General features: G+C 65.6%; 3 protein-coding genes across 3 annotated transcripts; 1 reads left to right on the forward strand and 2 right to left on the reverse strand.

Annotated features, from left to right (window-relative positions):
* Positions 1-828: 828 nt before the first annotated feature.
* Positions 829-7,697, reverse strand: LOC135999244 (mucosa-associated lymphoid tissue lymphoma translocation protein 1-like). The gene is given in 18 exon segments (XM_065652812.1): positions 829-1,594; positions 1,668-1,802; positions 1,900-2,057; positions 2,293-2,439; positions 2,507-2,634; positions 3,104-3,178; positions 3,473-3,650; positions 3,785-3,988; positions 4,259-4,294; positions 4,377-4,424; positions 4,585-4,681; positions 4,801-4,893; positions 4,895-4,975; positions 5,304-5,462; positions 5,571-5,701; positions 6,212-6,378; positions 6,599-6,761; positions 7,570-7,697. Coding segments are annotated over 17 exon segments (2,229 nt in total). The 5' UTR covers positions 6,736-6,761; positions 7,570-7,697; the 3' UTR covers positions 829-1,339.
* Positions 7,698-8,702: 1,005 nt separating this feature from the next.
* MRPL54 (mitochondrial ribosomal protein L54) lies at positions 8,703-10,088 on the reverse strand. Its single transcript, XM_065652820.1, has 3 exons — positions 9,985-10,088; positions 9,250-9,406; positions 8,703-8,956 (listed from the first exon to the last, which is right to left on the reverse strand). Exons 1-3 carry the CDS (start codon positions 10,058-10,060, stop codon positions 8,824-8,826), a joined length of 366 nt encoding a protein of 121 aa, XP_065508892.1. The 5' UTR covers positions 10,061-10,088; the 3' UTR covers positions 8,703-8,823.
* A 32-nt stretch (positions 10,089-10,120) lies between these two features.
* APBA3 (amyloid beta precursor protein binding family A member 3) lies at positions 10,121-16,738 on the forward strand. Its single transcript, XM_065652811.1, has 10 exons — positions 10,121-11,289; positions 11,692-11,731; positions 12,176-12,321; positions 12,470-12,556; positions 13,139-13,297; positions 13,580-13,759; positions 13,968-14,180; positions 14,662-14,781; positions 15,579-15,719; positions 15,832-16,738. The coding sequence occupies exons 1-10, from the start codon at positions 10,198-10,200 to the stop codon at positions 15,901-15,903; spliced, it is 2,250 nt and encodes a 749-aa protein (XP_065508883.1). The 5' UTR covers positions 10,121-10,197; the 3' UTR covers positions 15,904-16,738.
* Positions 16,739-16,971: the final 233 nt, after the last annotated feature.

A 16,971-nucleotide genomic window follows, 5' to 3' on the forward strand; every position in this document is an offset into this window, starting at 1 on the left:
GAGGTGAAGCAGCCCGGCAGAGGCGAGCTCCGGCCGGCAGATAATGAAGCAACGGCTGCGGAAGTAATGGGGTTTGATCCAGGGGACGGGACGCGCTCAATGGGGGCTGCGCTTTTCACATGACATAATTGCCGAGGCTGGCGCCAGCCCGGGGCACCCCTCGGCCTCCCGAGCACCAACAAAAGGCGGCTGGTGCGGAGAGCAGGAGGCTCAGCACCCCCCGACCCATTTGATCGGAGCCTAATTGGGGTGAGGGTGCTCCCCCCACAGTCGTGCAACCGCCACCCAAAAGGGAGAGCACAGAGAGGCCCTGGGATGAGGATGCATCTCCCAGGGTCCCTGGGGCTGGGGGTTATGCAAATTATTTAAATGAGCTAATTTGCATGGGGCAGCACTGACAGACCCCAGGGCATCATGGCAGGGATGTTGGGGTCCCCTTGTGGGAGGAGTTGGTTGCCCCTTCTCTCCCACAGGTGCTTAAGTGCTGCACTGTGCTTAGTGCAAAAACAAGCAGTATTTCTGCCCCAAAACATGCCATTTAAATGCAGGAAAGCCGTAGAGTGCCGAGCCGCCTGCCCGCCCCTATTTATTGGTGGTTTCCCCATTGAGATCCAGTAGAACACACCCCACAGCATTTGCAGGTGCTGGCACGTGGGGCCACGTTTGGGAAAAATCCAAGCAAAAAGGCTTTCCCCGCCTCGAGATCCCAATCCTGTCCTGAAATCTCTTGCTGCCTGGATGGGGCCAGCACAGCCCCGTGCCTGGGGTTGTACTGGGAGGACTGCGTGCTACTGGGAGCACTGGGGTCAGCGGGGAGCTCTCCCAGCCCCTCGTGGCGGAGCAGGAGCCCTCCTGCTCCCACCCACTCTAATCGCCTCCTGCGGGATTTGCCCCTTAATCTGCTTATTTCTCACTCTTTCTCTGGAGCCTGAAGGAACCCAACGCTGCCCCAACGCAACGCCTCGCACCAGCTGAGCCGTGGGGCCGGGACACTCAGCCCCTCGGGCTGCTGGGGGCTGTCCTGGCCTGTGGGGTGGCACTGCCCGGGGACGTGGGGCTGGCAGCGTCCTGTTTATTGAGCTGGCACTGCCCGGGGACGTGGGGCTGGCAGTGCCTGACCCTGCGGTGGCAGTGCCGTGTACACAGGGCAGGACCGGGCTGCAGTTCTGTATACCAAGGGTCCCGGCCACGCCAGCCTGCACTCGCAGCACAGGCCTGGATGGGACTCAACCACCTCTGGCTCCTACGTCACCTCTGTCCCCTCCAGGCCCCAGGCTCCCAGCAGGACAGACATGGCCCCAGGGGACTGCGGTGACAAGGGGGTGGCCATGCTGTCCCTCTACAGGGTGTGGGAGCCAGAGACCTCGGGGCTCAGGTTCTCCTCGGGGGTGTTGGCCCAGGATCCCCCCTCTGCCCCCCAGCTCCCAGGTGGGGAGGTGGAGAGGGGACTGTGGGGCCATGAGGGGGAGGCTGCTGGCCGCAGGTTGAGCTTGGCGATGAGCGGCTTCCCCACGCTCACCCGCTGCCTCTCCTCCACGAAGTCGTCCATGCCGCGGTAGCGGTACTGCAGGCAGACGGTGAACACCAGCTCCTGCTGCGGGGACACGGGCAGCGCGGGTGGGCACACATCCCACGCAGGGCTCCCAGCCCCCCGGCGCGGCTCTTACCCGCAGTTTCTGCAAGCCGCAGAGCCGGCTGTAGAGGCAACAGGAGGGGCAGCCCAGGCTCCAGGCGGGTGCCAGGGGGCTGCCCACCTCTGCTGGGCTCTCCTTGTTGGTGCACTTGAGGTCCACGTCCAGCTCCTGCCACAGACAGAGCCCAGCCATGGAAAGCACTGCGGGTGCCCCCACCCCACTCCCCGGCATCGCCCCGGCACGGGCTCCGACAGCGCGCTCCCACCTCGGGGATGTCGGTGAGCTTGGCCTCGCACTGGGCGATGTCCCCAGGGGTGGCCACCACCCGGGTGTAGATGATCATGATGTTGGAGAACTCAGCGGCGAAGCCCAGCTGGATGGTGACGCCGCAGTCGAAGCGGAGGTGCCGGCTCTCCGGCAGCACTGGGGGGACAGTGGGGGCTGGGACCTGCAGGTGCTCAGGGCCAGAGCTGCACCCACAGGTGAGGTGACCATGGGGGTCACCCCGGAGCGGGGCCACCGACATGATGCTCCTGGTGGCTCTGTGCCGGCGGTTTCTCTCCTCCAGAGTGGGAGACATTCGGCAGGTGCTGCCTGCGGCCTCGGCACCAGCCCCTCCCCAGGTGCCAGCTGCGGATGGGGTGGCCGTGGCCCTCACCGTGAGCCTTGGCCCACTGCAGGTTCCTGGCAGAGGACTCGGCCCGGCCCGGCGGGCGGATGGGGTCTGTCAGAGCGCGTCTCTCCGAGAGGTTGCTGCGGAGCTCCAGCGCCTGCCGGCCCCGCGTGATCTCCAGCGTGCCCATGTCTGCGGGGATACGGGGGGTCAGCGGGGCTGCCGGGGGTGTCACTGTCCCCCACCGCTCCCCACTCACCCTCAGCCACTTTGTCCAGCAGCACCGTGATCTTCTCGTCCTCCAGCAGCCAGCGCTTGAGGAAGGTGACAAAGACGCCGTTGGAGAGCTCATCCTGGCTCAGCTCATAGGCTTCAGCATCCGCACACCTGCGGGGACAGGCCAGCAGTCAGCTCCATCGTGGGCTCCGTCACTCCCCCAGGAACCGGCCAGCCCAGGGCAAGAGCCCTGGAGAAGTCAGAGCCGGGTGCCCACAGCTCTACCCGCTCCCATCGACCCCTCCAGCCGCTGTGCCAGGGAGAGGTGGGAACTGCAGCCAGATCCTGGATGCTTAAAGCATCAGCCCAAACCCCTGTGCTCCAGAGGAGCCTCGGGGCTTAATCCCCTCAGGTGCTGCTGAGAGCCGCGCAGCACCACAGGCATCTCCCTGCCCTGTAAGGGACCAGGGCTGCCTCTCACCCACCGTCCCCAGCACCGACCCTGTTGGTACATGGGGGAGAAGACACGGGTGCCAGCAGGGCTGAGCCGTGGTGGTGGCTGAGCCCCGGCCCTGCGCTGAGCCAGGTGGGGGCACTCAGGCCCACTGCCCATGCTGGGGGTGGCAGGGAGGGGACCCACGTGGCGTAGCCGAAGACGATGTTGGCTGTGACCTGCAGCGCCCCGACCTGTGGGATGACGTCGTCGTTGAGGTTCCTGCGAGAGAAGTGCTGCTGGGCAGAGCTGGGACCTGCTGCTCCCCCAGAGCCCACCCCAAGGCACTCCAGGCCCTGGGGCTGCCCCGTGCCCCTCTGCCCACCCATTGTGGCATTTGCTGGCTCAACTAGGGCAGTGAAGCTTTGGGACATCCAGATGAAGCCATGGGGTCTGGATGGGACCGTGGGGACACCCTGCTCTGCTCCCCAGGGAAGCAGCACCCATGGGCACCCCTGTGCCAGGACCTCCCAGCATGGCCACTTGTCCCCAGGCTGGTGGCCAGGGCCAGCTCACCGCTTGCGGCACATGTCAAGCAGGAAGATGTTGAGGCCGGTGCGGCGCTGCTGCATGCTCTGCAGCACCCTCTGCACGCACAGGCAGTGGGCCGAGGTGTAGGAGCTGGGCGCGTCGATGGGCACCATGAAGCTGTTGCCAAAATTTTCATAGCCATGCCCAGCATAGTAGAGCAAACCTGTGGGGGGGCAGAGAGCAGGTTACATCCCTTGCCCTGCTGGTGCTTTTTGCCCAGCCACCCCCTTAAGACTCCGCCAGAACAAAACCACCAGGTTCCGGCTGGCTGGAGCCACCCCCACGGTGCCACCACACCATAGACGCCCTTGTCGAGGAGGAGGAGGAACTCGTTGACAGCCATTTGCATCTCGGCCTTGCACAGGTCCAGCAGCGAGACCACCTTGAAGTCGAGCTGCCGGAGCAGGGCGCTGAGCGCGTGCACGTCCACCATGGGCGCCTTCAGCTGCTTGTGGTGCAGGTAGCGCATGTTGCCGATCAGCAGGGCCACTTTGTCGGTGGCTGCCGGGATGGGAGAGGCGGGTGCTGGGGACAGAGCAGGACGATCCTGCTGTCCCCACTAATGTCAGAGGTGTCACCCGGTTGTGGCTGGTGTCACTGTCCCTGGACACTGAGGTGCCCCATGGTTTCCTTGCCTCACTGGTCTGCTCACCCCGGCGTGCTGCACCCAAAGCACCCGTGCCCAAGCGGAGCCTCATGGGGTGACACTGGTCACGCTGGGGATGGTCACGGCCCCACAGGGCCACCAAGCCCTCCTGGGCAGGCTCTTACCGTACAGCTGGCCAGGGCTGCTGCACTCCGGGGAGCCTGGAGAGAGAGAAGCACAGCGCCATGGCCCCACAGTGCCCGGGGAGAGCAGCGGGGACCTGCCCGCTCTGTCCCCACCTACCTCCATTCCCCTCCTGCCATGAGCCTGCGGAGGTGAAGAGCCTTGGGCCTGCAGCAAAGGGGGGGTCAGGGAGCCTCATTCACAGCACCTGCCAGCACAGGCTGGAGCCCCCCAAAAACCGTGGGGCAGCCATGGGAGGGTTTTACGGGGAAGCAGAGCCAGGACACCCCATGCCGAATGACCATGGAGGTTCGTCTGGGGCCCTCACCGATCTCCACGTCCACTTCCCGGCTCCACACCTCGTGGAACAGGTTGAAGACGCGGCAGGAGTAGCTGCCCCGCTCAGCCGTCGTCACCAGCTTCACCTGCCAGGGGGACAGAGTGGGCAGCTGGGGCGGCGCATCACACTGTGCCACGCGGTGCTGCACCGTGCCAGGCCATGCCGGTCCGTGCCCGGCTGCACCGCACCAGGGTCCTGCCATACCTGGAGCTGGGGTGTCTGCGCACCCTCCACAGGGCACTGGTTCCTGAACCACTGGTACTGGGGCGGGGGGTTGCCGATGGCTCTGCACTCCAGCACCAGCGTGTCCCCCTCGGCCAGATGGCACGGCCGTGGTTGCCGCAGGATCTGCAGCCCTGCCATGGTTGGGCAGTAACCGCTGGCTGGGGTGGGGACAGGGTGGAAAAGCTGGCACCCTGGCCGTGGCAGGACTCTGCCAAGCTGCCCCAGGCCTCCAGTCCCTCAGCCACAGGCCTTGGCACCCACGGGTGGCACGAGGAGGACACAGGGCACTCAGCTGCTCCGTGGCACTGTCACCGCAGCAAGCCCAGAGACCCTCAGGGCTCAGCCGGGGCACAGTGCGGCAAGCGATGCCCCACAGGAGCTGCCCCCGAGCAATGGGGTGAGCGCTGCCCCATGGAGCCACCCTGGTGCCTAAGGGACACATGGGGCCTCATGGGGACAGCCCGGGGACACAGATCTGGGGCCGCACCTGAGCCGGGGCTGCTGCTCGTCTCCACCTGGACCCGGGCCCACCTGGAGAAGGCGAAGGCGGCCCCGCAGCTCACCCGGCAGATGTACCACTTGGGCTGGCCCAGCGAGGCGGCTGCGTCGAGCACCAGCTCTGAGGTTGTGGCTCCAGGCACCTACGAGACAGCGGGGGCTGAGGAGCTGGGGGCTCCCTCCCACCCATCTGGGTGCCCTCATGGACGGGGCCTGGGGCCCGTGCTCGATGTGGCCCAGCAGGACCTCACCTGCTGCTTCCCGCAGAACCACTGGTACACGAGCCCTGGCGGGCCGGTTGCCCAGCAGGTCAGGGACACCCGTGTCCCCTCCATCACCACCTGCGACTCCGGCTGCACCGTGATGTGAATCACATGCTGGACTGTGGGAGAGGAGAGACCAGCCTGGGCTGGCTGAGCCCTGTCCCACACCAGCCCATCACGTCCAGTCCCATCCTGTCCTGTCCCATTGTACCCTGTCCCACACCCGCCCACAACAGCCTGTCCTCTCCCACCCCACCCCGACACACCACGTCTCATCCCACCCCTCTGTCCTGTCCCAGCCACCTCATCCTACCCTGTCCCATTCAGTGCCACCCCACCCCCTCTCACCCTGTTCCATACTATCCCACTCCACTCTGCTCCTCCCCATCTCATCTTGTCCCATCCCACCCTGTCCCGTCCCACCCCAACCTGTCCAGTTCTAGCCCATCTCATCCCATCTGGTCCCATCACAGCCTGTCCCACCACATCCCATTCCTGTCCCATCCCAACATGTCCCACCCGACCTCACCCCACCCCACCCAGAGCCAGGCCACCAGCAGGAAGAGCTGCTCCTTCTCTCCCCCAGCTTTGCTTCTGCTGAGCCCCTGGCCCCCACCGTCCGTTCCTACCGGCGCTGCTGAGGACCTCGCAGGCCAGTGCGTGTCCCATCCTCTGCAGGCAGCCCAGCAGGTACTTGAGGGTGCACTCCCGCTCAGCCAGGAGCTGCAGGAGGCTCCGCGTGGGGCTGCCGTGGGGCTCCAGCACCTTCAGTGAGCACATCTCCAGCTCCTCCACACTGCAAGGCGCCCACAGCGCTCAGCGCTGCAGCCCACCCCTGGCCTGGGGAGGATGGGGACCCTGGCCGGGACACTCAGCAGTGCCCCAGCCAGGTTGTGGTCACGATGGGGTGACCAGGGGACCCGCACGGCCCTCACTCAGCCCATGGCAGGGCTGCGCCCATGTGCATTTTGTCACTCGGTGGGGGACAGACCCCTGGAGATGCCCCCCACCCCTACCTGCACTTGAAGCGTTTCTCTGCCCCAGCCACCTCAGCCAGCTTGCGCCAGCCACGGCCGGCGTTATCCAGGAGCTCGCAGAGCCGGAACACCACGTCCTCGCCCAGCGAGCTGATGGGCATGCTCCAGTCCAGCATCCCTGCCCAGCCCCGCCGTCGCCTGCCTGGGGACACAGAGGGGACAAGCGGTCAGCAGGTGATGGATAACAGGCAGCTGCACAGCATGGACACTGCCGTGGCTCGGGAGGGACAGCACGATCATCACCTCACCAGGGCTGGGTCACCTCTCCGCAGGAGCCCAGGGGGGTTTTGGCCTCTCCAGGGAGGTGCTGGGCAGCACTACTGGGTCTGGCCACCGACAGCCAGCCAGGAATGACACAAGTGCCCCCTTCGTGCTCAAGGGACAAGAGCTGTGACAGTAGCACAGGGGACCCTGCTCACCTCCTGGCCTTGGGCAAGGAGCTAGGACCACATTAGCCCGGACCCGGCACAGGGATCTTTGTGGGACAGCATCCAAAGCACTGGAAAGAGGGCATGTCCCTTGTCACCTTCCCCATCCTTTCAGGGGACACAGAGAACGGGCCCCACCACAGATGACCAAGCCCAGGGACCCCTCTCCTTCAGGCAGAGACCCCAGAGGGTCCAGCAGCAGCCTCCTTGTTGTCACCAGGCCCCTGGGCAGTGGGTCCGGAACCAGAATGAGCCCCCTCGGGCCACCACAAGGAGCTGCAGAAGGGTTAGGGGAGGGGACATGGGGGTCCTGGGGCTGGGACCCACCTCAGGTCCCCTTGGCCCTGGCAAAGGCTTCAGCAGTGAGGGGAGCAGGACACGAATCACCGCAGATGGGGCAGCACATGGGGACGGGCTCTCTCCTCCTCCTCCCAGGTCCCTCCCCGCTGACCCACCCCGGGCTGGCGCTTGTCCCCAGGACCAAGCTGCTCACGGCAGCGGAGTGACAAGGGTTACACTCACCCGAGCAGGGGGCTCCAAGACAGAGGGCAGGCCCCCAGGTGGCCCCTCTCACCTGCTGCTGGATCTGGGGGACTGGACACGCTGGGGTGGCGAGGGGAGGGCTGCAGGACGGGGTGTCACCGCTGGGTACGGCCCGAGCCCCGGCAGCTCCAGGGTGTGCAGAGGAAATGAGGGCGCAACCCAAACCTCCCCAGCCCCCCAGCGCCGCACGCAGCACTTCTGCTTTCCTCTGCCGCTTCCTGTGCCACCGCGCGGGCGCTGCAGCTGCCAACCAGCCGCCGGCAGCCCCTGGGGAAGCTGGACAGGCCCCCGGCCCCGGCTGAGGGACATGGGACACTGGGGACACTGCGGGACCAGGCGGTGGCTCCATTGCCCCTTCCTTGCGGCAGGGGGACCTTGCAGGTGGCTGCTTTGTCCCCGTAGCCCAACTCCAGGCCAGGCAGGAGCTGCAGGGCAGCAAGTCCAGTACAGAGGTGAGCCAAGGGGACAAGGGACACCTCTCAGCCAGGACAGCCCAATGCAGGGGCAGGATGGAGACCCAGGGGAAGCTGCTGGGCTCTGCCAGGCTGGGGACACATGGGGACAGGGTGGCCTGGGCCTCGTTGCTGGGGAACAGACCCTGCTGTCACCACACACCCCAGCCAAGCCGAGATCCCAGGGTACCAGCAGCCACCGCTCTCCGGCTGCCAAGGAGAAAGCAAGAGCATGGTGCGGGGGCAGCACTGCGAGGGGGTGGCACTGTGAGGGGTGCCATGTCCCCCCTCACCTCGGCCACTGCCCCCACAGCGCCGCCACAGCCCAGCCCCAGGGAGCACAGGCCGCTGAGCCCCCACAACCCCCCCAGCCCAGGGGACGCGAGTGGAGTCATTCCCCACCCCAAAGCCACTGCACGCCCCTCCCGCAGGGCCCTTCGCCCCCCACCGCTGCAGTGCAGACTGCGACAGAGCAGGGAGCGGGACCCATTTGGCAGCATAGGCTCCCTCCACAAGCAAAAAACTGAGCTTCTGTTTCAGCAAGTACACCAAAAACTTGTGGCCTGTGTTGCCCCAGCCCCTCGGCAGCCCCTGGCACAAGCAGGGACCTGCACTGAGCTTGCCAAGGGCCTGGGTTTGCCAGAGCCTCCATAACAGGTATCAGCCTCACTAAACATTTATTACTAGTTTACAGCAAGAAGAAGAGACCAAGAGTGAGAGCTGGTCCCAGCATCGCCCGCACTGGCACGTGGGAGGCCCCGCACCCCAGGCTCTGCAGGATCTACAGCTTCTTGCCCTTCTTCAGCCGGTTGCGGTGCCATGTGTTGTACTTCCGCAGGCGTCTCCAGTACTCTATGGAGTCGGGGTCCAACTCCTCCAGCTTCTTGGGGGGCCCGAGGTGGATCTTGAAGAGCCTGGGGGTGAACACAGAGGACGTGAGGCTGCGGCAGGGAGAGCAAAGGGACAAGCACAGGATGGAGCGGCAGAAACGTGTGACCAGGACGTGCGAATCCCGCACCCACCACATCCCAGTGCAGGCTGCTCCCCACTGGCCCTCAGGGAAGGTCTCTGGGAGGCACAGCAGCAGTTTTCGTCCTCCCAGAACAGCTCCCGGTCTCTCCTACGCTTGTCTGTTCCCCCTGGATGGCACCTCTACAGGGACGGGCACCCCAGGAGGGACCCGCCAGGGGAGCTGGGCACCACCTACCAGTCGGGGTACTCGGAGTCGGGCTTCAGGGCCACCTCCGGGCCGTCCTTGAAGTAGTTGACCCCCATGGCGTGGGTGGCGAGCATGGTGGGGTCCGTGCACACCTCGGGGCCCTGCAGGGCCTCCTTCGGCACCGCCTTGCCCTTGGCCTTTGTCCCTGCGGGGACAAGGGCATGGTCAGGAACAGGGACGGGAGGAGAGGAGAGATGCAGGGAGGGGAAAGGACGGGAGCTCAGCCAGAGCAGGGACAGGAGTGGGGTCACTGCGGGGTGCAGCAGCCCCGGGGACAGGAACCAGGGCCGGGGCAGGGGCCGGGGGTACAGGGGCACAGGGACACAAGGGGGGCACAGGGACACAGGGGACACAGGGGAGCACAGGGGACACAGGGGAGCACAGGGGACACAGGGGGGCACAAGGGACACGGAAGCACAGGGACACGGGGGCACAGGGACACAGGGGACACAGGGGAGCACAGGCACACAGGGGCACAGGGGGGCACAGGGGACACAGGGGAGCACAGGCACACAGGGGCACAGGGGGACACAGGGGAGCACAGGCACACAGGGGCACAGGGGGACACAGGGGGGCACAGGGGACACAGGGGGGCACAGGCACACAGGGGGGCACAGGGGACACAGGGGAGCACAGGCACACAGGGGCACAGGGGGACACAGGGGGGCACAGGGGAGCACAGGGCACGGGGTCCCGCCGCAGCGCTTCCCGGCCCGCGCTCACCCGGTTTCTTGGCGAACCCGCGGCCCGGCCCGGGCAGCGCCAGCCCCGCCGCGCGCAGCAGCACGCGGGCCGCCATGCTGGGCGCGCGGGGCACGGCGGGCGGGGCGGGGCCGCGCGCGCGCGCGGGGCGGGGCCCGGAAGCGGCGGCCGCGAGCGGGGCGGGGAGCGCGGCACCGGCACCGGCACCGGGCCCGGGCCCGCCCGCTGCCCGCCATGGAGAGCAGCATGGACTTCCAGGCGGCTGCGGCCTCTGCCCCGGACCTCGGCAGCGACGAGCCCCCGGAGCCACCGGCCATGGACACGGAGGAAGGGCCCGCGGTGCGGCCCGGCGGCCCCGGGCTCCGCACGGGCGACGGGCGGCCGGAGGGGCCCCCCTTCCTCAGCCCGCGCCCCCGGCACGACCTGTCCGGCCCCGAGGGTCAGCGGAGGGGCCCGGGGCCCGGCTCGGGCCCCGCTCCAGCCTCGACCCCCCGGGAAGGGTCGGGGGCACGAACTGAGCTTTGCCGGGACCCGGGGAGGGCGGAGGAGCCGGAGGCGGCGGCCGCGGGGCCGCGGGGCCGCGCTGGCTGGAAACCCAGCGGCAGCAGCAGCCCTGGGGAGCCAGGACACTCCCGAGCCCCCAGCGACGCGACGGGCATGGAGCTGGATGAGGCCCCCGAGGGCAGCGCCCGCCCGGGCAGGGCCCCGTGGGCCGAGGATGCGGAGGATGAGCCCTCAGAGCTGCAGGGCCTGCTGGCCCAGCTGCAGACCCTCGACCCCCACCTCTGCGACCGCTCGCCCACCGCACAGGGCCCGCTGCCCCCCTGCAGCTCCGGCACAGCCGCTCGGCCGGGCGAGCAGCCCCGGCGGGGCTCCGGGCAGTGCCGGGGCCGGTGCCAGCCGTGCCCGCTGCACGTGGCCATGGGCCGGGGCCTGGAGACGCGGCCCTGCTGTGCCCGGCCCTGCCACGGGCTGCTCTTCGCCGAGGCCGACCGGGAGGACTTGCTGAGCCTCCTGTGCTACGAGGAGGGGCTGCCAGAGCCCAGCGCCGAGACGCCCTTGGCCCGCTCTGATGTCCTGGCCGGGACCAACCTGGAGATGCTGCGGGCTCAGGAGGAGCTGGCTGCTGTGGAGAAGCCAGAAGGGCTGGGGAGGCCAGAGAGCTCGGAGGAAGGACATTCTGGCAACTGGTATTACGGAGAGGGGCTCGGCGAGGTCGACTCCACCTGCGAGGGCAATCGGGATGGTTCCCCGGAGCCAGGCTGGGTGGCCCTGCCTCCCGCTGCGGCCCCACAGGCAGAGCAGCCACCCCAAGGCGGCGTGACTGTGAGTGCATCGCACAGGGGCTGCGGCAGCGAGCCAGGACGTGCCCTTTGGCTCTGCTCCCTCATAAGGTTTTGGGTGGGGGCAGAGGGGAGCCAGGGGCATCTTTTCCTCGGGTCTTACAGGGCCTCATGCTGCTGGGGTGCCCAGACAAGACCCTTGGTACTGGCAGTGGCTCCTGCTGCCCTGACCACAGGGGGATGCTTGCACGGCTTTCTGATCCGTGCAGGCCCCGGAGAAGAGGCTGGTGGGTCTGAACACCCCCAGTCTCAGGAGCCTGTTTCCCCCTGGCCCTGGATCACTGAGTCCTCGCTGTCCTGGGGCTCCAGGGCAGCCTGGCTGGGGGACAAGCTGAATCTCGGGGATCCCAACTGGAGCCTCACCTGCTCTCTCATTGCTTTGCAGAACAGGGAACCCCCATCCTCCTGCTCGGCCTTCAAAGAGGGTGAGTTGCTTCTATGCTTGAGCAGCAAAAGCAGCCAGGAGTCCTGACCCTCCACCTCCTGCTCTGACCCTGGATGCGGGGTGGCCAGGGATCCCAGCCAGGGAGGGAGCACCTGGCTCTGCACCCACACAGGCTGAGAATGTGGCTGCAGGCTCTGGGTGGCTCATTTGATCCCGTCTCACCCTTCACTGAGCACGTGGGCCTGCTTCAGGGGTTGGGGAGGGGGATGCTCAGGCTTGGGAAGGGAGAAAGGGGGATACCAGGGGGAAGGGGGAAGCAGCTGTGGGTCAGAGCTGGTGTCGCGGTGATGCCAGGAGCTCATCTCCCAAGCACTGAGCTGCTTTGCCACGCGTAGGAATGCAGCTAACGGGTAGTAGGAGTTGGTAACCCCAGTTTTCAGAGGTGGGGGGACCAGCCCCTGCTTAGTCCCTCCTGATACCTCAGTTCCAGGCCCTTGCGACCCAGAGGATCTGCTGGATGGTGTGATTTTTGGGGCAAAGTACCTGGGCTCCACACAGCTGGTCTCGGAGAGGAACCCCCCAACCAGCGTCCGCATGGCGCAGGCCCAGGAGGCGGTGGACAGGATCAAGGTGCGGGGGGGTAGGGAGACACAACTGCCACCAGCCCAGCCCCTCCTGGGTGTGGAGACCTTCCCAAAGGGACCCCCTGGCTGTGGGGCAGGGACCCAGAGGAGTCCTGGCAGGAGCTGTGACCTCTCCTGGGTGCATCGTTCTGCAGGCACCAGAGGGGGAGTCACAGCCCATGACCGAGGTGGATCTGTTTGTCTCCACGCAGAGGATCAAGGTGCTCACAGCCGACACGCAGGTGAGCAGGGAACACAAGCATCCACGTGGCTCTGGGGCTGCCAGAACCTTCCTGTTTGGCCTTGGGATCTCCACTGGCACCCCCGCCAGCGGGGCTGCGCCCAGGGATGGCCTGCGGGCGCGGACACGCTTCTGGGAGGTGACACGTCACTCCACAGTCACCCACGCAGACGTGTCGTGTCCCTTGGCTCTGCCCGGCTGCATGAGGCTTCTCATGCAAACTGCACCTTGCGGGAGCTGCTGGGTTCCCAGACCAAGCTCCAGAGAACTTACACTTGAAATTTTTGTAGCTCTTTGTCTCTGGATTAGTTTCTGCTTTGTAGTAATAGGAAAGAGCTGTCTTGTCCCACAACAGCACCCAGAGATGCAGATGAGTCCTTGATCAAAGAAGCTTTTGGTTTGTACCTTTTAGTGCAGATGTGGTGTCTGCACAGCGTGTTCCTGGCGTTTGAGCTGCATCCCGGCGTGGTGGCTTTTGAACAAAATCCCTCCTGCTCGTGGCGGTGCCTGGCTGGCTCGCGGGCTCCTGTGGGGTCCGTTGGGCCGGGGACAGCTAAACAACTCTGCCCGTGTCCCCTTCCAGGAGGCCATGATGGATCACTCCCTCCAGACCATCTCCTACATCGCTGATATCGGCTCCCTCGTGGTGCTCATGGCGCGCCGGAAACTGCCTCAGCGGTCGGAGGTGACAGAGGAAAAGCGGCTCTACAAGATGATCTGCCATGTCTTCCACTCAGCTGATGTGAGGCGACAGCGAGTCCCTCGGGAGGGCAGGGTGGCCTTGGGGTCCTGGGCCCCATCCCGCTGTAACAACCGGGTGCTCTGGGGACTCCTGACGAGAGCAAGGAGCCCAGCCCAAGTACCTCTGTGGTAGAAAGGAGGAGGACTGGCCTGTTCAGGCAGGGAAGGAGCCAGGGTGCCCTGGAGCTGGGGCGTTGCGGGGTGCTGGCAGCTGCGGGCTCCAGTTTGGCCATGAGTGCGTCAGCCCTGACCACGGGCACAAACGAGCCCTGTCTTTCTGCAGGCCCAGATCATCGCTCAGGCCATCGGACAGGCGTTTGGCGTGGCCTACCAGCGCTTCCTGGAGGCAAACAGCATCGACCCAAGCCAGCTGAGCCCTCGCCAGTACAGCCGTGCCCTTGAGGACCAGGAGCAATACAACGCGGAGCTGAACCACTTCTCCCGGCAGGAGAACTGCAAGGACGTAAGAGATGCCTTGGAGGGGTGGGGACAGTGCGGGGAACTGGCTGGCAGCTCTGTGCCATTCCTTCCACAGCTCCCTGGGCAGCCGAGGTGCTCCCTACAAAACTGGGTCCCATCCTGGGTGACTGTGAGCCCAGAGCACCCATGCTGGGGCTGGGACAATGTTCCCCATGGCTCAGGTGACCGTAATCCATCTGTGCCCCCCCCAGGTTTGCATCCGGAAGCAGAAGGGGGAGATCCTGGGCATCGCCGTCGTGGAGTCGGGCTGGGGCTCCATCCTGCCCACCGTGGTCATCGCCAACCTGATGCACGGGGGCCCCGCGGAGAGGTCGGGCGAGCTGAGCATTGGGGACCGCCTCATGTCCGTCAACGGGACGAGCCTGGTGGGGCTGCCCCTCCACACCTGCCAGAGCATCATCCGGGTGAGCTGGGGCTGCGGCCACCGGCCTCCCTGGCAGAGCCAGGGACCGGCCTGGGCGTGTCTGGGATGCCGGGGTCCCCCGATGCTCCTAGTGTGGGGTGAGTGGGGGATAGAAGGCTGTGGGCTCAGGAGGAAGGGTGTGACAAGGCAGGGGCAAAGCTCGGGACTGAGCTTACTGCAGCAGAGTATGGGCAGGCCCTAACCAAGGAGGCAGCATCTAGCCTGGAGGGAACCTGGTACATCTTTTACCTCATGGGCAGGAAGGAGCTGAAGGCAAGGACAGAGTGGGACATCTTGGACTGGATTTATAAACTCTTCTGATTGAATTTGAGCATGGCAGTATCCCTGCATGTGCCTCAGTTTCGCCGTTGAAAACACATTGCTAATCCTCAGCTCTGCTGTGACCAACGTGGCTGCAGCACCCCTCTCAACCATGCCAAATAGCTCCCCAAAGTCTGACAAAGCCCCATCCCGTTTTCCAGGAGCTGAAGCACCAGCCAGAGGTGACACTGAACATCGTGCACTGTTCCCCTGTCACCACAGCTGTCATCCGGCGCCCCGACTCCAAGTACCAGCTGGGTTTCTGTGTTGAGAACGGTGTGGTGAGTGTTGGGGACGGGAGCGGAGCCAGGCCGGGCTCAGCCAAGAGCATCAGCCGCCCACCTGACAGAGGGACACGCGGTCGTGGCTGCGTCCCTGGGGACGAGCGCGCAGCTCCAGCACTCGTGTGCCTGCCAGGCCTGAGGGTTCACAGGGCTCCGCTGTGCCCCAGTGAAAGGCTCTTCCCCGCTTTCCAGTGGTTGGATCTGTCTCCCTGGTGCTCTTTAGCTGTTTGCTTTCGGGGCGGTGGTTTCTTCCTGACTTTCTTGGTGCGATCTTGGTGACATTTCTTGCTGTCCCCAGTGCTCCAGCCCCTGCCGGCTCTGGGCTCCACAGTGGGAAGGCAGAGAGGGGCATTTCCAGGCCCCGCGGGAGTTGATGGGGTGGGGGGTGCCAGGGCCGCACTGCACACTGACCAGTGCTTCCTGTGGTGCTGTAGATGTGGGTACTCGCAGGCGCATGGGAGCTGCCGCCCCAGGGAGAAGCTTTGGCACTGCAGCCCCGGCTGGATGGGAGCACGAGGGTTTGATGGGGGAAGCTGAGCTCTCTGGCAGCGGGGGAACAAAAGCCTGTGGGGGGAACAAAATCCTGCACGGTGCCCTTGCCGTACATCCCAGCACATTACTCTGGTGGCAGCAATCCAAAGAGACATCCCTGCCCTGGCTGCACACCATGGGCTAGAGGAGACAGCACCCAAGTGCAGAGCTCTTACCAAGAGCCTGCATGGATGGGAGGGTTTGGGGTGGTGGTTGTGCCGTGGGCACAGCTCTGCTCTTAGCCGCACTTACCTGCTCCCCAGATCTGCAGCCTGATGCGTGGGGGCATCGCAGAGAGAGGTGGCATCCGCGTGGGGCACCGCATCATCGAGATCAACGGGCAGAGCGTGGTGGCAACGCCCCACGAGAAGATCATCCAGATCCTCACGCAGGCAGTCAGCGAGGTGAGCAGGGGGACCAGGGCTGCGCGTGGAGCAGGCTGGGTGCGGAGCTCTGCACCAGCAGCTCCAGCCCAGGCTCTGGCATCTCCCGGCTGATCTGTGCGTCTCTGCCCAGGTCCACATCAAGACCATGCCGGCCTCCACGTACCGCTTGCTGACTGGGCAGGAGCAGCCCCTCTTCCTGTGAGCCGCTGGCCATGCCTGGCTGTCACCGCACGTGCCGGGGGCAGGCAGGAGCGAGCCCAGGGCTGTGCGGGCAGGACAGGCTCTGCCTCCCGCCCCAGCGCCCTCGCTGCGTCCCTCTGCCTGCGCCTCTTCAGTTTTACACAGGACACAGCAGGGGCCTGATCCCCAGCCTGAGCAGTGTCAGCACTGGCAGTGCCAACGTTTGGGCACCTTGTCCCCTCCGCTCACCCGTCCCTGCCTCCCAGTGCCTGTCCCACTGCTTCACAGCGTCCCTCGCCTTGGCCTGCACTGGCAGGAGGAGAGGGGACCCTGCGTGAAAGGTCACCCCATCCAGACATCATAGACAGTGCTCTTATGCTCACCGATGGTGCCTTTACCCAGGTGGGGGTGGTGCTGGAAGCCCCAGACCCTGCACACCTGCATGTGGGTGCACGCTGACACCCCGAGGGAGAGCCAGCAGGGCCCCGACTCAGCCCTCAGGGCAGCCGCTCCTTCTCTCTGGCTTTGCCAGGGCTGCAAATGAAATCCCTGTTAGACCTGTTGCACCAAGGTGGGAAACTACCTCTGCTGTTCCCTGGTGCTGCTTTTGACTGCTCTGCACGCACAGACCAGCACCAGCTCACACTCCTCAGCGCCATCGCTTGGTCCAACAAAAGGGAATGTGGTGCTGCCCAGTCCCATGTCCTGGGGAGCTCGGGGTCCTGAGCCCCAAGGACCAGCCCCTGGTGCTGTGTTTTTTCATGAGTGGGTGTCTGGTTCCTTGTGGCCAAGGCAGCACTAACCTTACTGTGCCTGTGTGCTTGGTTGATGTAAAAATAAAAATTTTGGGGAATGTGCGATGCTGCAGTTTGGGAGCCCTGGCTGGGCTGCAGCTGAGGCGGCTCAGCTCTGCCCCGAGCCTGCTGCGGTGCCAGAAGTTAGCACAACCTACGGCCAATTGCTGCATCGACGCCTCTTGGGGTGGGACCTGCCTGGGTCCCAAGCGAGGCCACCGTGCTGCAGGTGTGTTCCCTGCCACCGCCACCCAGCACGTACAGAACCGCAGATCAAAACATTCCGTTTATTCCAG

Source organism: Caloenas nicobarica, chromosome 27, assembly GCF_036013445.1.
Source record: "Caloenas nicobarica isolate bCalNic1 chromosome 27, bCalNic1.hap1, whole genome shotgun sequence".
In the NCBI taxonomy this organism is placed as follows: Eukaryota; Metazoa; Chordata; class Aves; order Columbiformes; family Columbidae; genus Caloenas; species Caloenas nicobarica.